The sequence below is a fragment of the Haliaeetus albicilla genome, chromosome 3 (assembly GCF_947461875.1).
Source record: "Haliaeetus albicilla chromosome 3, bHalAlb1.1, whole genome shotgun sequence".
NCBI classification, from domain to species: domain Eukaryota; kingdom Metazoa; phylum Chordata; class Aves; order Accipitriformes; family Accipitridae; genus Haliaeetus; species Haliaeetus albicilla.
The window spans coordinates 65,521,385-65,544,478 of record NC_091485.1 but is presented as its reverse complement, the minus strand read 5'-3'; the positions used below and the strand labels follow the sequence as shown (position 1 = coordinate 65,544,478).

Genomic DNA, 23,094 nt, shown 5'->3' with positions numbered 1-23,094 from the left:
GTTTTTTTGTTGTTGGGTTTTTTTTAATGAAAAGCCCAAATGGGTCCAGCTGTCGGTTATTCCTGCTCTCTGGGTTGTTGATCCGAGGGGAGATATCATAGCTGGCAGCTCTCCTATGTGAAGCACAGGCACTGCAGAGGAAATAAAATCAATCTTGCTGGTTTCCAACAGATAATAAAACATTTGCAAGCCAGTTATTTCACCGCATTTCCCACTTCTTTTTTTTATAAAGACTATTTCGCCCTCACCTTCAGAACAGCTATTGGTTCTCTCCCTGCCATGCACAAGCCTGGCAGGGAGCAGCACTTGGAGGGAGGGTGCAGGGTAGCTCTGCCGTAAGCACTGCATTCCCAAGGGGTTTCTTGTTTCTTCTCCAGCCTTCCCAGGACAAAACAGGGCTCTACTTGCAGACTGGCAGCCAGCCCTCAGCATTAAACCAGGTACTACCTGCTGCTGACAGGGTACTGGCAAACTTTGAGACACAAGTTTTTTGCTCTGCCAGCTGTAGAAACAAAATATTAATGCACATAATAAAGTTTACCTTACCTGGCTTCTTCCTACATCTGTGTTTAACAGTCACATCCGCCTGTGCGGCACCCTGCAAACTCACATTTCCTGTGACTAGTCGAGTTGTCCGGAGAGACAACAAGGCAAGTGAAGTGATAAATAGGAGCAAATACTTGATGAGCACATTAGCATACAAGAACTTGTCTCTTTAATCTTTTACCAAACATTTAGTAAAGGAGGATGTTGGATTTTTTTTAAATGAAGTGCTGCTCCAGCTATTTGATGGTGGAAGTTGAGGCTTGTGCTGGGAAGAGAGTGAACAATCAGTGCTGGTCAGTGGGAGAAGTTCTTCTGGGCTCTGCTGATGTCAATGCCTGCTCCCTGCATGGAAAAATGCAACATGTGTAAGATAAGTGAATCATCCTGGGTCAGGCCCGGAGCCAGTGACTGCTGAGCTATCTTCCCAGCTCTGCTACTGATTTGCTTATGGCCTTGGTGGGTTTGTCAGGCCAGAAATTTGATATTGCCTGCCCAAACTGTCCCTTAAAAAGCAGCTGGTTTCTCAGCAGCCGCTGTTTCTCACAGCTTCCTAAAATAGCGGCCCATCTCTGTTACCTCCTTGCTTTTCTACCTGGATAACGGAGGTAATTGCTCAGATGTATCTTAGTGCTGTGCAAACAGACAAGATCTTGCCAAGACAAATGTGCAACGTTAGGCTCTCTAACCCTTTACCATAGGATGGAGATGTTTGAATTACCCAGACCAAAGCTACAGAAACACTGAGCTCCATGTGGCTGACTTTGCCCCTTCAAACATCCCTGGTCTGCTGCTTCCCCATTAACTCCCCATTAATAACTACTTTTTTACATCTGTCACTCAGCCAACTTTTAATCCAGGTAGTGTGTGCCCTATTTATCCCATATAATGCAAGCTCATTAATCAACCTGTCATGTGGTGGAGAAAGCCAAGAATACTGTGTCAACCAGATCTCTAATCTTGTCTGGAGAAAAAGACAACAGGTTTCTTTGACAAGATTTACCTTCCACAAAACCCTGCTGATTAGCATTGGTTTTATTTTTAGCTTCTAATGCACTGTTGTTGGAGGCCTGAATTAACTCTTGGCAATTGTGTCAAGGGATACTGTCCCGCTAACCAGCCTATTGCTCCCCGGAGTGTCCCTTTTACACCTATTAAGTCCCAGAGCTGCCCTGGCAATCTCCCATGTCTTTGGAATTTCCCCAGATTTGTAAATATAAAACTTCACCAAGCATTTTAGCTGGCTCCTTTAAGACCCAAAGATAGCCAGGCCAGATGATGTGAAAAATGTTTAATTTTAGCAGATGCTGCCTCACAACCTCCGTGGTTCCAGATGGTAAACGTTGTACTCCATCCGCTACATCATATGGGATGAATATCCCGCTCCTTTCCAAACACAGAGCAGAAATAGCTGTTGAATATTTCTCCCTTTTTTTTGCACCACTGTTTATGATTTTACCATCTACATTTAACAATTGATCTATACTGCTATGGGGATGGGTTTGAGAGAGGAGGCAACATTGTTCCTGACATGATTTTTTGAATGTTTTCTCCATTTCTTTCACTCCACTGGCTGTTGATAATCTATTAATCCTTTGGTTTCCTTTTATCAATCACTTACTTACATTGCTTTGACTTGTAATTTATAATCATCGTTTTTCTGTTTCCTGGTGGGGGTTGCCTGCTTTATACATCATTTCTTCATGTTATATTGTTCTTTCTACATCTCTTTTTAAACAGGGTTTTTCTTACCCCACATATCTATTTTCCACCTCCATGATATCATGGATTTTTGAACATCCAGTAGAGAAGTCCTGGATAATTTCCAGTTTTCATTAACACTTCACATTTTACTTTTATGTTCCCAGACAACTACGCCAGCAACTGCTTTAAATATGTGCATACACACACAAATGCACACACACATAAACACAGCACAACCTTGAAAACTGAGACACAAGGGGACCACAAAAAAAAATGGTCATGTTAGCAATAATTTGTATGAAGTGGGAACACCAAAGAACAGACTTGGCAATGTGCTGTTATGACACTGGAGTGAGAGAGTGCATTTAACCCACCCTCGATATGGTGAGCAGGCCTTCAGTCATGTCATTACTAAAAAAAAGTCAGTGATCTTTGTCCCCCGGACGGTGCTCTTTGCTGCTCCGCAGAGGTCTCAGTTCCATCAGTCACAGTGAAGTAATGTGATGTACCAGCCTGTGTCTCCAAGAAGTGATGAAGTTTGTCAGTGTGTGCTTGGGCTTCTGACAATGATACATGTTCTTCAGGTCTGCTGACTTCAACAAGGGCACCAGCATCACTTGGATTTTCTCCTGAAGAGGCTACAGCTAGAAATTTGACCACAAGGTCACAAGGGCTTAACTTGCCCCATGGCTACTAATGTTTCATTGGCAGAAACCCAACGTTCAATGCAATTTCTTCCACTCCTACCAGGCCATACACTTGTCTATGGCTTAACTGTTGTTCCACCACCACCACAAGCTTTGCCAAATCTTCCACCTCCAAGATACCATCTTTATGGACAAGCCCAGATGTGTGAAGCATCAAAAGCCATTGATGAAGTGGAGATTGTTCAGCACCACAGATGTGGAGATTGTTCAGCACCACAGATGTGGAGATCCTCCTCCCCGCACAGGGCAGTAATAACCTCCACTTGGGTTTTTGGGTTCAACCTTGTGTGTATTTCTGAATATAGAAACATACGGTGTTTACGTTCACAGATGTGTGTGTGCACACTGCATACATAGGCTGATAATTAGTGCTCTAATCTACTTGCATGAGATAAATCTAATTTGATTACGATCTGTGGTACAAAAACAACTTCTAATTTTTAGATTGAGTGATTAATCCTTCCATTTCCATCAGGAGGAGGCTCTCTTTTGAGTCAGCCAGAGCTGTCTGAAGTTTAAGAAATGACCCCCTATTTTTTTAAACTCTGGGGAACTGCTGTTGGCTGGATGAAGTGACCCAACTACCAGCAAATTAAAATCTTGGTGGGGTTTCCTCCTCTGAGCTGTGAAGAGGTGACTGGAGGACTGAACACCCTGTTCTCTTGTGCAGTGAGGTGGTCTTCTCACAGCCACCCATCAGTATCTCATTTCCAGTTTTATTAAGTAGAACTTCACTCCATAAATCACATCTTGTTACTTGCAGAACCAGAAGGAAGACATTTCCTGCTGGTACTGGGCACAAATGCTGTGCAGGCTTTTAGAGCTTGGCAGCTGTACAGAGCCCAGTCCTGGTGCAGAAGCACAGAGGAACTGGGTTCCCCAGGGCATCAGAAAGGGTCTGACTCTGCATCTCTACAACTGATGTGAATAGAAAGCATGAGTCAATGTGGATGCTGTTCAACTGATTCAAATCAAGAAGGTAGGATGAGCTAATACCAGTATGAGGAGGACAGCAGACAAGCTTCTCCAACATGCCTCAGCTATGCGCTTTCCTCAGTGCCCAGAACATCTGTGTACAGTTTGGGGTTGAGTTTCCGTAAGCTTTTCAGGTTGAACATTTACCTGTGCTTAATGACCATGTGACAATAGCTGCTGCATTCCCCAGTACAGTGTCCCAAACAGCCCCCTCAATAGTACAGTAAACAGTTGCTTTGTCTTTTGTCTTTATTAGTCCCACAGGAGACAATATTGCCTTTGCTTATAACCCTGTGCTCTCGCTGGTACAGCTGTCTGCCTGCCAGAGCACGTATTAGTTCCTGAGCTCAGGGTGCGTACAATGTGTTTTGTTATGTGTTGACACAGACACACACACACTGGTTTACCCTAATGACGTGGGTCTCTCTGAAAACTGAGAGCTAAATTCCAGGCGGCCATGGGGGCTACACAGGATCCAAAATATTATAGGATGTCTCCCTACATGTCAGAGTTGATTTCAGAAGGACAGGGAGGCTGGGGGGGCGGGGGGAGAAAATAATTTTAAAAAGATGATATACGGGCCTAAACAGTCTTCTGGCATCGGTGGTCACAATCGAGCTTTCCCTTGCCAAAGGATGGACTTTGCCTAATTGAGCTGCCCATCCTGAGAGCACGAGGGTATCTGAGCTGCTCTCAGGTCCTGCTCCAAATCCCCGGGTCGCGGCGACACGGCCCCTGCCCTCCGCTAGCTTCGGTTTCGTCATTCCACGCATCTCCTGGCGCAGGCAGGCATGGGCAAGCAATTCTTGGCAGCCGCCTCTGGAACCACATTAGTACTGTACTATAGGAGCTACTGCCACCGAGATGTCCTCATCTTCATCCGGCCCCACCAAAGGCACCGCTGCCCTTCCTCCAGGAGGGATTGCAGTGGTCAGCAGCAGGTATAGAAAGCGAAGCCCAGCATCCGGAGGGGATAGACATCTGCTTCAGTCAGGAAGCCTGGCTGTCTACAAAGCAGCTTAAAAGGTTATCCTAGGTAAAAGAAGGCAAACAAAGCAAACTTGTGGGCTTGTTTCCGTGGATACTTGCCTGGAAGTGGAGGCATCCTTTAGAAGTCTTCATAGCCTCAGTGCCACAGATTGTTATGAATCACTTGGGACAAATACATCCTCAAAGCAACAATGACTTTTTAGTCCATTGTAAGTAGCTCATGTGTTGATGTTTTAGAGAATAACATTGCTTAATGTGTTTATACTTTCTGAAGGATGACGCAACAATGCCTCTTTATAAGGTAACCAGCTCTTGTGGAAAGACCCATATGGCAGGTACAGCATCCACGCACTATTATCCAGAGCATCCTGTTGTCATTTGCACAGTTTTTCTTTCAGGTGTTCGGACATATACTTTTCTCCCGGTTACTTTTTTTACTCCGGCAGATACGTGCATGGCACCCGTTTATAGCCCATTCCAATTTTGCTTGCCGCAGGGGCAAAACTTTTTTCAGAACCTCCAAAAAAATTTAGTAAACTCCCTTATGTGTGTTTATGTAGCCTTTCATCAAAGACTATAGAAAGAGGCCATGTGGTCTTGTGGCTAGATCAAAGCTAGAAAGCTCCTGAGATCTAATCTGGGCTGAGCCAATGACTCACTGGGTGGTTTTGGCAAGTCACATGATCTCAGTTTGCTTAAGTCTATCCAGCTGAAAAAAGTAGGCGAGAAATACATGCTGAATCCAATCTGAACTTTCCAGCACAGATGTATTTACAGGAAAGTATCTAAATTGATATCCCACACATGCAGGCTAGAGTTAATAATACTCCGTAACAAAGATGCCAGGCTCTCGGTAATACGTATTGACTTTGGACCTGTGGCTCTTTCTTTGCATTTGCAGTTCTCAGACAACCTCAACATATGTAGGATTACCTGAACAAAAGGCTGTATATATGCATGAATCCTTGGGATCTTGCTGTAGTCACGCTTTTCACTCCATTCTTTAACCCACCTCCAACAGCGAGTACATACGTTGTCCGCTTCACTGGCAAAGGAGTGTGTTCAGTTCTTTTTTCCATTATTTTATTACCATTTTACCAGAGTCTCTCAGGATGCAGTGTGTGAGTGCACAGGCAATTACCATCATGCATGCATGCAACGGCATTTTTGCTTTGCACGGGCCTGCAGCCTGTAATGCTGCTCTCAGACTACCTCCGAGTGGGAAAAGCCTAACTCAGCAGCTGCCTGATCCCAATCTCCAGTTAGTATTTATCCAACAATTCCTCCTGGAGAGATTCTCCACTGGCAAATAATTTCCCTCACGTGTTATCCCCTTACACCTGTTTTGAGGCTGAGAACATTAGGAAGGCAATCCTGATCCTAATCTATATTGTAATCCTTTCAGCCGAGTATGGAATGGAGTGAGCAATCTGTTTGCCTGACAGTCGTAATATCTGGAGGACGATTGTGTGCCTGGAGTTACGCTGCCGTGCGGTGATGGCGTTGAGTCACAGGCGGGGAGGCGGAGGGGAAAGTAAAAGGCTAAAAGTAAAAAGTTCCTACACGAATCTGAGATTTTCACTATTACTGAACCCCTCCCGTTCTCTGCTCACCCTTGCAAGCCCAGAGAGTGAGTCAAAGAGCTCTTCTTGGCTTTCAGTAGGCTGGGTGCAACCTCAGAGTCATCCAAACACGTGCCCCGCCACCCCCTTTTCTCCCCTCCCTGGTCTGAATAAGCCCAAAGGCTGAGCTCCAGTTGCTTATTGAGGCAAGGGGCAGTGGGAGCAAAGTGGCCGGTGGCCTGGCATCACCCACACGACTATAAAACATGACCAGCAGCCCAGGCAACCCTGGCATCGCCAGCAAAATTCCCACCCTCAAGCGCTCCCATCCTGGATCTCCCCTCCGCAACTGCACTCTTCGTCCCCCGGCCACCACAGCTCCCAGTCTCACCTTCATCCTCCCCTGTGTTCCTCGGCAGCCCAGGGCTCAATGCCGTGAGGGGGAAATTGCTTCATAGGCCAAAAGTTGCCCAGGCCTATGTTAAATGCAAAACTGATGACCCCGCCTGATGGGTGCTGCAAGGGAGAAGCCACGTTCTTCCTAAGCATCTCTTGTGCCATCACACACACCAAGGCACGCAATGCTTCCAGTGCCAAAACACGTCAGAGAGCTGAGGCAGGATGTCCACGTGCCTCTTAAACCTCCGTGGGCTAGTTTTACTGCCAAAATCGCCATTGTTCTCTTATTTTCATGGTCCTTTGCAAGTGAAGCCACAGCTGAAGAGCCCAGATGTCTCGTAGTTGGAAGTGTTAAAAATCAGGACAGAGTTTTGAACCGAAACTAAGTAAAGCACTTAAACATGGATTAAAACCCACTCCTACTTAACACCCTGCAGCTGACCATCCCACCGATTTTATTCTAAACCTGAAAGAAATGATGCATGTACTTGCCCCAGGGGAAATAAAACCAGTTTTCCCTGAAAATACATTTGGTTTTGCCTAACGGGCACAACAGGGCTACGAGTGACTTCTCAGTGCTGGGCTTGTCCTTCCCATCGCAGCGGCTGCCACCGCAGCCAGACACCCATCCCTGGCAGCTGCTGCCCGGGTCGGATCCGGAGCCACGGGACTGCCCAGCACAGGGTAACAAGTCAGGATCTGAGGTGAAACAAAATGCCAGCAGGCTCCGATGGTGTTGGCATCCCCTGTGCTCTATTAAATATATTAACAAGTAGTGGCATAGTAAACTCCAAGATGCAGTGCAGTAATTAAAACAATAAAATCTTTAAGGTTGAAATGATGTCTTTTGTTGTGGGTGGAAGGTGAGTAAAAAAAAAAAAGAGCTTTATATCTGCATCAGCTCTTTGAAAGAGGTTCCTGAAAACAGCCTGGGAAGCGGTATCCTTTCCCTGACAGAAACAAGAAGGGACAGAGAGGGTGTGAGTCCCCAAGGCAAAGCTCACCCCTCTGCAAGGGTTTAAACATCTCCCGCTTCTTCCCATCTTCTTATCCCACCCCTCGGTCCCCCCCAAAGCCTCTCCAGTAAACCTTCAACACTGGGACTCATCGGACCAGAGCAATGAGCAGTCCTTGCATTTTACACATGGTTGAATTTCACTGCAGTGAGTAAAAAAAAAAACCCGATGGTTGAATTCGGTAAAAGGAACTACCACGGCTGTGTGTCCAATATGGGAAGAGTCACAACTTCTGCCCTGGGCTCATACAGCTCTGCCCTGGATGGAGAGCCCAGAGCAGCGCTTTACTTTGCACAAAGTGCTGACGCCAACAAATACCATAATAGTGGAAGTAACTTTAACAAAACACTGCTGGCTAACACAGCACTTCTGAACCCCAGCCGCTTTTTTTTTTTTTTTTTAAAGCTGTTTTGAAAGTTAATTGTTGAGCCTCACAAAAAAAAATTTGGAGTTGGGCAACTATTTATGCCAAGGTTAAATTGGGTCAAATCCTGAAATCCTGACTTCAGGCCAGACTCTACAGTTCCCATTGATTTAGACAGGAATGTTGCATGCACTGGAAAATTTCTCCCTGGGTTACTCCTCAGGCTCCACTGGGTGAACACTGAGTTAGGATCTCTAGGTTTGACCCAGCACGCAGCAAGCAGGATGGCAATGCAGTGGGCTGCTGGGCAGGCCAAGCCTAACTTTGCTGCAGATTGCAGTGGTTGCGTTATAATTTATGTCAGAGCAAAACTCCTGAGTATATCCTGAATATAGTTGCATTATAGTTCGTGTCAGAGCAAAACTTCTGGATATACCCTTATGATCCAGCTGGGGATTTTCTGCACGTGGGATCTCTGGGACCAGATACCCCATGCACAGAAACCGGCTCTTCCCTGCAGAAGACATGGTGGGGCTGCCAGGGTTTAATTGCAGCTCTCTGCTTTCTCAGAGGCATCTGGTTTGAGTGAAGCCTTTCTAACTTGCACCAATGGGGTAGGACCCACAAGGGCTCACAGCAGACAACTCAGCAGCATGCTGGTCGTTCCCATCCCTGGTTGTCTTTGCCTCTGTAACTCCCTGGCATTTTTTGACACTTTGCTAGCAAAGGAGGAGCAACTGGGTTATGAGATGGCTCCATTGGTATCATGCTGTGTGTCCTTGTCACCAAGAGCATCCTCAGCTGGCCCATAAAGGAAAACTCCAGCTCCCTTAGGCTGCCCAGCCTAGGAAGCAGATAAGAGATGAGAAGCTGTTCCTGTGTGTTTTCAGAGCATGCATTTTCTATACACACACAGAGTGATTTATTTCTCCTTACTTTGAACTGCTGCAACAGCCTGGATCATGGCTGTACCATTATCCGCATACTTTTTTTGTTTTGGTTGATTGCTTCCCAACTGAACTCCTCCCTATTAGGTCTTTAACTGAAGAATTTCTCCCTCTGCTTTTGAGGGCTGCACATGTCCCTCACTGGCTGCAAACATACCTAAGGAAAGTGCATTATCCAGTGCATCGGTGCGTTATCCTGTTGGGTGGTTTATGTGACGGTCACTAGAAGAATCTCAGTGCTGACCTGTATTTTGTCTATGTTTGGCATGTGGTGAGACTAAATAATCCTGTCTGTTACAAAGTCACTCCTGCTAGTTGTTTCCAAATGAATCCATAACCCTTTTAATCTCACAGCTGTGAGACCGTGATCCATCTACCGCTGGCTTTTGAACTGCTTACAGTCATACCCGGCATTTGTTGCTCTATGCAAGTCATCCCATTGACTCCGAGAAGTGCTGGGGCTGTTCAGGGCTTTGTGTTTAAGTAAGTGCCAAACCATGGACATGCCTCCACTCACCCGGTGCTGGGTGTCCATTGCAGCTGGAGTGCTTTCCGAAGTGATTCATCCTGACCTTTGCCTGAGACACACGACAGCTTCCTAGCAAAGATGAACCTGATTTCTGGAAGAATCACGCTAAGACCACAGTGGAAAATTTCCAGAAATAATTAAATGCAATCATTTGCAGGGGTCAAAAGATCTGGACACCTGTTTCCTGGCAAGGTGGGGGGGGGGCAGCTGGACCATCGCTCAGCTGTCTCAGTGCCTGAGCAAGATTAGCACCTGGGTAAAGAGCAGCTGACGGGTGCTGAAGATAGCAAGACTGAGGTCAAGCTGATGGGAAGAAGAGAGGTAAAGACTGCATTGCTTTTCCAGAGGCCTCTGCCCAGCATAGAACCATAGAATGGTATGGACTGGAAGGGACCTTAAAGATCACCTAGTTCCAGCCCCCCTGCCATGGGCAGGGACACCTTCCACTAGACCAGGTTGCTCAAAGCCCCATCCAACCTGGCCTTGAACACTTCCAGGGATGGGGCATCCACAACTTCTCTGGGCAACCTGTTCCAGTGCCTCACCACCCTCACAGTAAAGAACTGCTTCCTTACATCTAATCTAAATCTACCCTCTTTCAGTTTAAAACCATTACCCCTCATCCTATCACTACACTCTCTGATAAAGAGTCCCTCCCCATCTTTTCTGTAGGCCCCCTTTTAGTCCTGGAAAGCCACTATAAGGTCTCCCCAGAGACTTATCTTCTTGAGACTGAACATCCCCAACTCCCTCAGCCTGTCATCATAGGAGAGGTGTTCCAGCCCTCTGATCATTTTTGTGGCCCTCCTGTGGACCTGCTCCAACAGGTCCATGTCCTTAATATGTTGGGGCCCCGGAGCTGAACACCGTACTCCAGGTGGGATCTCATGAGAGTGGAGTAGAGGGGGACGGATGTGGATCTGCTCAGCCTTGCTGTGCCTTCTCACCGTGGGAGATGGGCTGCAGCGTGGGATGTGTGTGTCCTTCAGCTCTAAGGCACGCAGATGCCAAAAGGCAGGCTCCGAGCTGCCTCTACAAACCCATCCCGTAGCCTTTGCATTGAACCTCTGACAACGCAGTGGGTGACCTGGTGATCTCCAAACCCCCTTCCCCGCACCGCAGGTGCAGGCGTTTCACCGAGGGAGGCTGTCAGCAGTAATAAGCAATCAATCACCTCCATCGGCAACGCAGCCTCAGCATCCTGCACCGCTCTGCCTGCTGCTGGGTGAGGCCTCTTCCTCCTGGGCTCTGACTCATGCCCACATGCGTGAGCAGGACGTGCATCACGGGCCAGACCCGGGTCACCAGCTCGGCCCCCGGCGCCCTGCGGGAGCAGCCCTGCCTGCGTCCGGCAGCCGAAACTCTGCCGGCGACCCCGAGCCATAGCCAGCACCAGGGACTGGAAGCTAGATGCGACTCCAGCATCTTCCCTCCAGCACCGAAAGATGTCCCAGGATGGAGCATCTCCTGGCCGTGGCTACTGAAGGCAGCGCTGTCTCCAGCAAGCACGGCTTGCCTGACGAGCCTGCAGCCAGGGGTGGGGGGGTTCCTCATGGCTGGAGCCCAGGTCCCATCCTGATGTGTCGAAAGCGCTTTCCCTGCAAAACCACCCTTGCTCCATGCTAGAGAAAGATATTTCAGGGCTTTCGCTGCAGTTGGCACATGCCCATGAATTGCCTGGGCTGCAGCACGGCATGAAAAGGTGCTCCCCCTCTGGCTGAATCACAAATCCTGCTTTTCCCCACGTGCCTGGAGAAAAAGAAGAAGAGAATGAGAAAAATATTACCAAGTCAGGAAATCATTCTGGAGGAGGGGGAGTAGTTCCTCTAACCTTGCACATGGGGAAAGAAAACTATTTGCTGACTTTGCCTTATTTTTTAATTTATTGTTTTGCCAGCTGCTCAGATAAAAGGACAAAGCTCTGCCTGCTGTAATGAGGTAGCCGGTCAAGCATGCCTTTGCAGCATGGAGCATCTGGCTGGGACACCAGTGACAAGCAGGGAATAGTCCAAAGAGATCACAGGACACATCCTTTCAAATCCCTCTTTCTAACAGCGAGGACCGGACACTTGTTCGTTCTTCCTCACATGAAAGTTTGGAATCTCCTAGAGATCATTAACTTCAGCAGACAGGGCTTTTACATATTAAGGATCACAAGACCCATGATAAACCATCCCATGAGTTTGCTGATTAAGCCTTTCTGTCCACTGGGTTTGAGTCCCCATTGCCCCAGGCGCCGCAGCCGTCTCCAAAGGCTGCTGCCCTGCACAGGGCACGGCTGCTCTGCATCGCCTCCGCTCCCCACAAGGAGCGAGGGCAGCACAAAGTCCCTCCAAAACTGGGCCGGTTGGTCCTCTTCAGTGGTTCCAGTCATATTGTTGTGTTTTGGAGCACATGCCCTTCCCAAGCAAGGTAATTTAGTGGAGCAGCGCCAAGCTCTGCTGTGGAATTCACTGCTGCAGCATTTTGAGACCCCAAAGTACAGACAGGGTCAAGGGCAGCCAAGCAACTGTTCAATAGGAAGGTCCTTGGAGGATGTTTAAACACCAAGGTGGGCATCAGTGGGCCACGGTGTCATAGAAACATAGAGCGGTTTCAGTTGGAAGGGACCTTAAAGATCATGTAGTTCCAGCCCCCCTGCCATGGGCAGGGACACCTTCCACTAGACCAGGTTGCTCAAAGCCCCATCCAACCTGGCCTTGAACACTTCCAGGGATGGAGCATCCACAGCTTCTCTGGGCAACCTGTTCCAGTGCCTCACCACCCTCACAGTAAAGAACTGCTTCCTTACATCTAATCTAAATCTACCCTCTTTCAGTTTAAAGCCATTACCCCTTGTCCTATCACTACAGGCTCTGATAGAGTCCCTCTCCATCTTTCCTGTAGGCCCCCTTGAAGGACGGTGTCCCTGTGCTGCAGGGGGCACATCACAGGGGGAGCCCGACGGGCACCTGCCCTGCTCCCGCGCACATCTGTAGGCATCTGCATCTGCTGGTGCTTCTCCTGGGGCTGGCTGGACCTGTTGGCCCGACAGCATTCTGCCTTCCCCCAGATGCAGGCAGCTTGGGCACAGGCATGAGGGTGGGTAAGGCTTCTTCCTCCCACCTTGAGGAATTGTTGCTTGTCAGCCAACAACGGCGCACGAGCGCCACGGTGGGTTTTACCCTTTCGCCTGGGCTTTGAGGGCTGTTGCCCCCCTGCTTTGCAACAAAGGCTGCCAGCTGACCTTTGTGAGCCTTATTCTGCTGCCTTTACTCACCGGGGGAAACACTTACTCACACCAGGTGTCCCGCTGCCCATCTGCAAAGTCCTTGTCACTGGGCCTGAGAGCCTTGGGCAGCCTTTTGCCCCAAATTACGTTGATACTTTGCCCCTGTTTGCTAGCACTGCAAAGAAAACTCGCAGTATTTGAACCTTAGCGAGACTACGAATCTGACAAGTCGAGACTTGACAGGGATGTTATCACAAGGCCCAACAATGGCTTTACACTCAATTACATTTATGGTTTCTGTGATTCATCTAAATGTTTATGGCTTTGTCACTACCTGGAAGTTAAGAAAAGAAAAAAAAAAAAAAAGCAAGAAAAAAAAAGCCCTGTAATGAACAATTTGCTGGTGCAAGACACTGGGTGACACAGGAGAAACTGAGCAACTACCTTAGGTGGTGGGGAAGAGTCATTTTCTGTGGTGACCGGAGCTATATTTGATTTCTTAGGCAATGTCAGCTTTTGCATGCTACATTCTTTGGCTAATCGCCAGCGCGATGTGTAATACTTTAGCCACACTGTTGTTACTTAATCCTTTCCTAATCTGCAATTTGCGCAAGAGGAGTAAAATCTAAGCAAAGCCACTGAGAACATCTCCACTAATAATTTATCAAACTCGACTTTTGTTGTTGGCAGGAGACGGTAGTCAGTGGAGGTGAATGTTTTCCCACAACAGCGCCGTATGATAAACACGGGGCAGCTGATTCATGCCGCACTTATTTTCTGTCATCCACCCTTCGTGTCACCCTGATATTTCTTCGAATGATAAGCCCGTGTGTGTGCTCACAACACACCGCCGAGGTCCCAGTTTCATCTCTTTCTGCAAATTACACATTAATTAACCATTAATAACAGTGGGAGTTGCATGCAGAAATCCACACCCGCTGTGATGAGGCTGTGCCCTGGGTGAGCAAGTGCCTTATTAATCACCTGCATTTCAGCGCTGGGGCTGCCTCCGCAGCCCTGCGAGACAAACGTCCCTTGAGAGGAAAGCGCACGGGCACTCGTCAGCCCTAATCCTGCCGTAAAGAAAAGCGTTACCTCTTGCTCTATGAATTTTATTTATTTTGGTCCTCTGGGCAGTGCTTGCTGTTGTTAGAAACATGATTGCTTCATACAGTTATGTTAATGTTTGCATTTGACAGAATGTAATTGATACTTCGGCTGCTCCGGCTTCAAAGCCAAATTAGGAAATGAAGTGCTGCACATTAGCTTGTTTAGCTGGTTAAATACTGTAAATAAATACATACAGGGCAATGAAAACTAATGAGTTTTCTTTAAGGCATTTTCTAAGTAGCTGGCTTCATTAAAAAAATAAAAAAATTGTTTCTGCTGTGAACTCATATCCTGAATGATTTGTCGTTTTGCTGCAACAAAACTTGATCCTGGCTGAAATTTGAATACTGGATTTCACTTGGAGAACAGGATTTTGCAAGTTATGGAGGAATCATGGTTAGAACTGTTGCAAATTTCACGGCACTTTTACCAACAATAGTTCTGAGAGATGTTGCATTTAACAAAGCCATTTTTTGCAAGGCATTAATTCAGACCGTGGTTACATGTCAAGCTATTCTTCTCAATGCTCGCTAGGAAAACATTGTATTTGTAAGAAGCATTTGCATAGGATATTTCTTTGTGCTGCTAAATCTGTGCAGTGCCATAATGTTAAACGTTGGGTTTTTTTCCCTGACAGAATGCAATAGCATGAAAAAAGTGGGGGAAAAAAAATCTGCTTTTGTATAAAGAGATAGTCTGAGGAGATTTGCTTGACGGAATGCCCTCAGCACTAATTAAATAAAATGTGTTTTTCAAGTTGTCTCTCAGGCCTAACCTCAGTGCATTAAAGCAGAGCTAGAGAAGAGCATTGCACTGGCTTTGCAATCCAGCCAAGTGCAATGAATCTTCATCTTGTACATCTGTATAAAAAATTGTTCTTTTCTCCCTTTTCTTTCATAAATACTACATGGGTGCAGAAGTGCCTTTGACTGACTTGAAGGTGTTCTCCTAAAATCAGGGTACTTTTTAGCATAGGTAGAACTGAACCTCTACCAATCCTTCCTAATTAACTGCAAATAACCTCAGCAGTATCACCTGCTTGGCAAAGAGATGTTGACCTTAAACCTGAGCTTGCTGAGCTGGCTGTTTTACCTGGCGCATTAAGAGGAAGCTGGTTTATAAATTCTCCTGTGCTACTTTAAAAGAAAATTATTGAACTGGTGCCTAAAATGCAGCCAAAGTATCAAGAGTTGATAAAAGCATATATTTAGGATGCAAGTTCTACCCTGACTGGGAGGCGGTTTGATGCCAGTTTAGGATGGAGCCCAGGATGTTGTGAAAAACCTCAACTTTTCTTGTGTTTGCATCAGCAAACAGAGGATGACTAAGGTTCCCAGCACTCTTCAGAGAGGCCAGAAATATCTTTCAACTTCAAGATGAAAATGGTGACCAGGTCTGAGAAACACATAAGAGATTCATCAAGTCCTCATCCAAAAGGAGCATTTAAAAATAGACAAATTATGACTCTCTCAAAAAGAAATGTATGCATTGCATAAATCAAAGTTCTCACACCCACCATCAAAGTTTAATCACTTAATATGCTGGTTCTTTCAACATGCTCTGAAACTTTGTATACAATAATACAAACGATGGGGTTACGAAGCAATAGCAATTTATTCTGCTGTACAAACGGATGTTGCATTATAATCCCTAAAGCAACACAGAGGCTGTTCGCAGATGTTACTACAATTTGGCGTTTATTTTAATTGCTCTGCAGCATAGCTCATGTGAAATAAAGTCATGGGATGACCTACACATTCACCTACTAAGGGTGACTTAACTGCAAGGGGAAGAAAAAAAGGGGGTTGGAAGTTTTGAAGGTTTCACCAAAACACAAACCTCCTGCAGTTGTTTGAAAAGGATGCATCAGGGCTTCTGTCCAAGCCTGAAAGCATGGTAGGGCAGGGGGTAATTTAATCAGCCAGGCTATGTGGCGCATGTATTTTTACAAGTCTTGCAAGAATAACATCAGTAAAGTAACTTGAGATATTTTGGTGTCTGACATTCGCTCAGCAAGTGCTAAGAAAATATGCTTACTGCACAGATTGCTGGTTTCTCAGAGTGGGAGTCAAGGTGCCTAATTAATGTCAGTGCACTTTGCTTTATCATTGCCTGGGTCCCTATTCCCTCCTTTTCTCTTTCCACTCCCCTTCTAAAAGCAAAACCCTTTTTAAAGTTGCTCCTGCTCAAAGAGCTGCCTGGAAGCAGTTGCTCTGGTGAACAGATTTCAAGCAAAAGGACAAAGTTAAACATGAGGCAAAGTATAAATAAAAATCAAGACTCTCTTCCTCCTCCTCTCTACTTGTGAGCGATGATCTCACCGCTCCGGGTGGATTACAAGGGTGGCTTGATCTCTTTCAGGAAAGCACATTCTCTAACCTTGATACTGCTGCTATTTATACTCCTCTCTTCTTGTCACAAAGAAAAGCAGCTGTAATAATCTTTCCCTTCATTTTTAACGGGAGCACCGGGTGGCCTCTCCGCTGCCTCCCGGCAGCAGGGTCAAGCCCCTGCCCACTGGCTCCGGCTCCCCGTCAAAGCCAATGCTCTCGACCACTGCCTCTGCTTCTGGCTGCTCACTTTTAGACACCTGAGATCCGATTTTCCACTGGCTTGAGCATCACATTGCCACGCACACAGGTGCAGGGTGACAGCCTTGCAGTGCCGTAGCATTTTCTGCTCACAGGGCGCAGATGGAAACGAAGGCACGTGCCGAAAGGCAATAGGGTTTCTGAAGTTCAGAGGCAGGGCTGTAACTCCTCTCCCCCTTGTTTCTCAGATGAACAGGATACCCCATTTCATGTAGCTCTGGGGACATCTCAGGCCCTTTCCACCCCCCCAAAAGGCAGGAGCCATCCCCTGTCCCCACTCATCTCCAGGGCGATTTAACCCCAGGCATTGCTGGGGGAGTCAGGGCTCAGGCTCCGGTGGCTCCGGCATGATGGAGCACGCCTGGGGACCGTAGATGAGCTGATCCTCTCCGAGGCCAAACCCCATCTTTTCAGATGAAATCAAACATACTCAAGCTGCATTCCCCTCGAGACACGACAAGAAATAGGGACAAACATTATGAAACCAAGTTTATTAAAACTTTCTACAAGTCAGACTTTATCATCCAGGCTTCCACATACATATACATATTTACAAGTTGGACATCATAGTGTTTTTAGCTTTTCTGGCAGAGTTTTCTACCAATATATACAAATGTACTGTTTTTCATAGAAGGGTTAAACTGTATCACAGATACAAATGTCAAGCAATCATGAGAGGTTTAGTGCAACGGAGAGCTGTAGCGCCCTGCTCTTAATGCTCATGATTCTGTCAAGTTAGTATTGCCAACAATAATTCACATTAAATTGCTCTTCGACACCTCTTATTAGGACAAACAAAGTACAACAAAACAAGAAAACAAAACCCCAAACAGTAAGGTATGTACAAAGTACACAGTCCATGAGGTATACATGGTATTTCTCGCAACGCGTGGTGGGACTGCAGCTTGCTGGGGGTTAACCCTTAAAATGACTTCACTGGAACTGTGCCGTGTTGGGGACATACGTTAGCCACCTCACGGCCATTTCAGAAGCCGTGCTCTCGCCTAAGGCGAATGGACATCTCTTTGCGTAAGCCACTGGACACAAATGTGAAATAAAGCAGAAATTTTAGGCAGGACTAAGCTTTACTTACCCCCAACCCAGGAAGCTAATGATTTAGATATATTCATTATCCACGCACATTGGAAAGACTATGAATAATCATGCAAAAAAAAAAAAAAAAATTTTAAGGGAAAAAAAAATGTAGCCAGAGGCAAACAACATACCTGAATAATCAACTAAGGGCGTGTGGAGATTTTACTCTTAAGACTAACTTTTTTGGGGGGGTAGAGGAGGGAAGAGGAGAGGGGATGTGATGTTTTTAAGAGTTGAGCCTGTAGGAAAACACGACCATGTTTACATGTACTGTACAAGATACCCCTTATCGTTTTCCAAGGGAAGACGCCCCAGCCGATAGTGTTACGGTTTGGTAAACGGATATGTTTTGGCACTCGGAGCTAAGGAGACCTGCTACTTGACAAGCTCGCTGAGGGCATAAAGTTATATAGGCTATGCCATGGTAACGTGAGGCTTAAGTCTATTCAAAATGCTTTCCTGGTCAGCGAATGGCATCGGAGGGGATCCAGCTGGGAGATCCACCGGTTTCTGCTTCGGAAAGAGCCAGAGCAGTGATTTGTCTTACGGGTGGATCTAGGAGCTTCATGCCTCTGAAAGCAACACCAGCCAGAGGTGCAGCAGCGAGCAGGCAGCTGGCCGTGGCGGGCGAAGACCTCCTTCCCTCATTAAAGTGCGCTTACAGTCAGAAAGCTACTTTGCAAGCCGGCCAGTGTGGCACGCCGAGTCAATCGCCCTTTTTACCCATTTCTGTCAGGTTTGCTCAGTCAGAGGCGCGCCTCGTGCCCCCCACGCCCTACGCGTCACGGCCAGGGCTCTGCAGCCCCGTAGCCACCGCAGGAAAGCGGAGACGGGGCTGCCTTTCTGTCTCACATCTCGCCAGCCGTAAGACTCTGCAGCCAAGATGCGACCAGTTACACCAGTAGAGGATGCGGGAGGCAGGAGAGAGGCCAGGTGGCTCTTGCAAAGCTGCACAGGTCCTCCGGGGCCGGCGGGACGGACCTACCAGCAGAGCAAGAGGATGAAACTCTGAGTATGTTCAGGGAGCGGAGATCTATGGGTTGGCATTTATTTTAAACAAGGTCACTTTTCTGACCATACTGGCACTTTAAGATGCTGTTGAGTTTGCAAACGTGGAAAAATGAAACTCTACGAAGATGCTGGAGGTGAGAACCGCCGAGGTTTTTGAGATTTCACGGTTAGCAGAAGAAGGAACTAATATCGTCACTGTCTCCATGGTATTCTGGAACAATTTGATCCGAAGTTCCCGTCTCCTGGTCTGTATATCCAGGCTCCAAGACCGCCTCGAACCAAGGGTGAAGCAAGATCTCCGGAGCAGTGAGTCTTTCAGAGGGCTCCCGCCGCAGGAGGCTGCGGATGAGGCATCGGGCTTTGGGGGAGACGTGGTCAGGAATACAGAACTGTCCACGCCGGATTTTGGAAAACAGAGTGCTAGGGTCCGAGTCATGGAAGGGATAGCGTCCCACCAGCAGAGTATAGAGCATCACTCCCAAACTCCACACGTCAGCCGATTTTCCAGAGTAAGTCCCTGTCGTGTTTAGGATCTCAGGGCTGACGTACGCCGGGCAGCCGTGCTTGTCTGAGAGTGCATCATCTTCGCCTTTGATGATGTGCGTGTCTTCCAGGCTCTCCAGCCGCAGCTGAGTCCTAGGGAGGGCAGGAGAGGAAGCCAAGGTTAGAAATAGCAACACTCAGGCACAAGCGAGCCCCCGCCACGGCAATCCCCACTCCTCTTCTCGCATCGGCATAAAGAAAAAGAGAGGAAACATCTTTTAATTTGCAGCAGAGAAGTTGCCTGGACTCCTGGACCCGTGTAAGGGAAGCGCAGCTATGTGCATCGGGTAGGCGCTCAGTGACGCCTGCTTATTTGCCGGGGGTTTCAACAACACAGGGGGCTCTCGAGAAACATCAGCAAGTCACCTTCTATGTACGCAGGTTGCACCGCAACTGCAGGGGGTTAATCAGCTGCAAAGCATTGCGCACGCCGCTATTTGAGGTTCGGGCTTTGAGCAAACAGAGTCCAGCTGCGTGATTTTGCAAACTGCAAAGTCCAGCTCCCTTCTGCTCTCGCAGGGACCGTCGGCTCGCCTCAGTTTTGCATTTTATTTTTTAATTTTATTTTGTAATTTATTCTTTTTGCCTTTCCAGAGGGTACCACCGCACCCCCCACGCACCCCCCACCTCCCAGGGGGAGGTGGGTCCACCCTAAACCTCCGGTTTTGGGGGGAAAGGGGACCTTCGCATCAGCGAGGAAGCCATCGGCTCGCCCTGGAAAGGGCTCTGCGCTGCCTTGCAGCCCGCTGGGGTGTAGATGCGTTGGCTGCAGCCTGTCCTCAGCGTGACCTCGCCAAATACCCATTGGTTCTGCAAACGGAAAATATGACTCAACGCGAACCGTGGGCCCGGGATTGGCTGCGGGAGCCCTGAAACTGCACCTGTGCCGGGGAGCCCGAGTCCGCCTGCCATTGCTTAACCCTCTTCTTGCCAAATGGGATGCACATGACACTCGCCTGTGCAACGCGTTATTTCCAAATGAGCGAGACTGTGTGCAATGTAACATTTCAACAAATGTTTCATCTTCTCATGGGCGGGAAAAGCTGCAATAGTTTCCTTCAAAGGAATTACTTTCTTTGCATGTCAACATATGGTTGTTTCTGTTTAAGAGGGGCAGTGCTGGTTAATTTTCTTATCACGTTTATAAACGATATCCTGAAGAAGCGTTAGCCCAGTTAAAAAAAAAAACACATGCGTTTTATTCTGCTTCAGTAATATCACCTCCAGTTTCATCAGATTAAGCACAACTCCATTACAGCTTTTACTTATTTTTTTAGCTTTCCACAGGATAAGCAGCCAGTCAGAGTCTGTTTTGCTGATTAAAAATGTATTTCTGGCTCTGCCACATGCGGTGAGGCACTAAAAGAGCAGCAAACACTCCAGGGAAATACTGAATTATTTCCCTAATCTAAATTTAACAGCTAGATTCTGGATCTCCTCTCTACAAACCTAGGCTTTAGGCTAAGTTTTACGAAAGCGCTCTTCTTCGGTGCAGGATTCCCAAAGCAATATTGAACCGTGTCCCCCCTTCCCTCCTGTGTGTGCCCACACCCATGGGCACAGGGGGCACGGAAAGCACCGACAGCGGTAGCGGAGGAAGGAAAAAAGCCTCGAAGGACACAGCCTGTCTTTATTAGCAGCGTAACCCTGATCAGCAGGGGATTTCAGCAAGGAGACCCTTCCCCAGAGCCGCAGCTCTCCCAGGCGTGAGGAGGGACCAGAGCTCCAGCTCCTCACACCTCCTGCTCCCCCAGCCGGGCCGTTCCCCCTCCCGGGCATGCCTCGGTCTCCCTCCTTTCTTTCTCTCTGCCTTCTATTCATTTTACACTGAATGAGTGGCACACATGACATCTTCTGGCGCTAATGAGCATCCAAACTATTGTCCCTTTGTCTAGCAGTGGGTTTCACTGAACTTCTGCTGAATGAGAGGAAGCTCCCGGCGAGCTTCCTCCCTTTCATCAGTCGAGATCTAACTAAGAGTAAGTGTGTGCCGGTTAGATCCGTGACCTACTACACGCACATGACGGAGACCTACTGGGATCGCTCGCAGGTGATGCCTGGCTGACACGGCTGTTTCCGCTCCCTGGGACGCTTTTTGCGTCTCTGGATGCGGCATTCCTCCCTCCCCACTCACCCCGGAGCTGGCTGGTGATAACCGCTTACCTTTCTTCATTAGAGAAGACAAATTTCCTGAGCTTGAGGTCACCAAGTACGATGGCCGACTGGTGGCAGTGAGCTACAGCGGAGACAATCTGCTTGAACAGCCGGGCAGCCTCCTCTTCCCTCAGCCTCTTGCAGCTCCTCACGTAGGAGTGCATGTCCCCAAAGTCCTTTTCAAAGAAGACATAGGCCTTGGTGTCCCCGAGGATGACTTCGACGACCCCGGTGATGTTTCTGTGCGACGGCAGCTGAATGTAAGGCCGGATCTTGTCCTGGTAGTGTTTGAGGGGGAACACCTGTAAAGAGGAAATTAAACCAAAATTCATTCTCGAGGCCGTTGAAAGCAGCCGCTCGCGTAGCAGCTCTCCCCAAACAATGACGAGGGAGCTGGAGGGGAGCCAGGGCTCGGCAGGAGTGCCGTTCAAAGCGGTTACCGAGACCCTTCCTGTTCATTTTATATTGAAAAGGGGAGGGCGGGGGGGGGGGGAATAAATCAAACCACCATCCCCGAAGCCTTTTGGGGAAGGTCCTCCGAGGCAACCCGGAGTTACAGCTTGCTCCCAGGGCATCTAAATCCCCAAGACGGGCGTTTCTAACCGGGGAGGATGTTTTGCAAGGCTCTCCCCGGGTCTGGCGCTCAGAGACAACCCCCCCCCCCCAAAAAAAATCCGCTCCCGCGGAGCTCGGCGCTCACCTTGCAGCGCAGCTCCCGGCCGGAGCTCACGCTCAACGCCCTCGACACCTGCTCCCGCTCGGCCAGCGGCAGCAGCAGGTACGAGGCGATCAGGCTGGGACCCGCCGCTCCCCCGCCGGCGGGGGGTGAAGCCGGCGAACAAGGGGAGCCGGGAGCGCTGAGGCAATCCGGGGGTCCGCAGTCGGCCAGGCGAGGGGACTTGGCGGCCGGCGTTTCTTCGGCGGGGCCGTCGTGGAGAGGTTGGAGCCGCTTAGCCGGAGCGCTGCGGCAGCGGGCGGCCGGCAGGAGAGACGCGGGGCGGCTCATGGAGGGGAACGGGAACGGGCGCGGAGCTAAGGGCGGGCGGTACGCGCTTGGCGCATCCCTTCGCTCTCCCCGCCGAAACCTCGGGCCGTGTCCACCATCTGCTGCCGACTCCGCGCTAAAGTAGTTGGAGGCTTTTAAAAAAAAAAAAAAAAAAAAAAAATTAAAAAAAAAAAAAGTGAGGCTCCTCCTCCTCCTCCTAGCCCTGACGCACGGGGAAATGGGAGGAGGAAGGCTCGGACACGCCTGCTCCGCTCCACCCGCGGCTCGCCGCGTCCCCCGGACACGGCGGGTCGCGCAGCCAGGCGGGGCGGCGGGGGACCCCGCCGCCCCGCCTGGCTGCGCGACCCGCCGTGTCCGGGGGACGCGGCGTGGACCCCGGCCCCGTGGTTCTCCGGCCGCAGCAAGGAACATCTCACGTTCCTCCCCATCCTGAGGACGACGGCGCTTGGGGGGGGGCTGGGGGGGATCACCCTTTGGGCTTTTGGGGCTCGCCCCTGGCAAACCCAGAGCGCTCGCCAAACCCTGAAGCCTCCACCTCCCGCTTGTAAACCGAAAGATAAAGAGGCAGGGAGCGTTTTGCTAGCCGAGCTGAGCGATAAAACAAAACAAAACAAAAAAGTCACCGGCAACCGAAGGA

General features: G+C 48.6%; 1 protein-coding gene and 1 long non-coding RNA gene across 2 annotated transcripts; both read right to left on the bottom strand.

Moving 5' to 3' along the window:
* Positions 1 to 940, bottom strand: LOC138684603 (uncharacterized). The gene is made up of 3 exons (XR_011323853.1): positions 611 to 940; positions 249 to 502; positions 1 to 131 (listed from the first exon to the last, which is right to left on the bottom strand). It is a non-coding gene; the product is annotated as an uncharacterized lncRNA (long non-coding RNA).
* Positions 941 to 17,124: 16,184 nt separating this feature from the next.
* TRIB1 (tribbles pseudokinase 1) lies at positions 17,125 to 22,598 on the bottom strand. Its single transcript, XM_069780055.1, has 3 exons — positions 22,152 to 22,598; positions 21,461 to 21,753; positions 17,125 to 19,390 (listed from the first exon to the last, which is right to left on the bottom strand). Exons 1-3 carry the CDS (start codon positions 22,455 to 22,457, stop codon positions 18,922 to 18,924), a joined length of 1,068 nt encoding a protein of 355 aa, XP_069636156.1. The 5' UTR covers positions 22,458 to 22,598; the 3' UTR covers positions 17,125 to 18,921.
* Between the last annotated feature and the right edge of the window lie 496 nt (positions 22,599 to 23,094).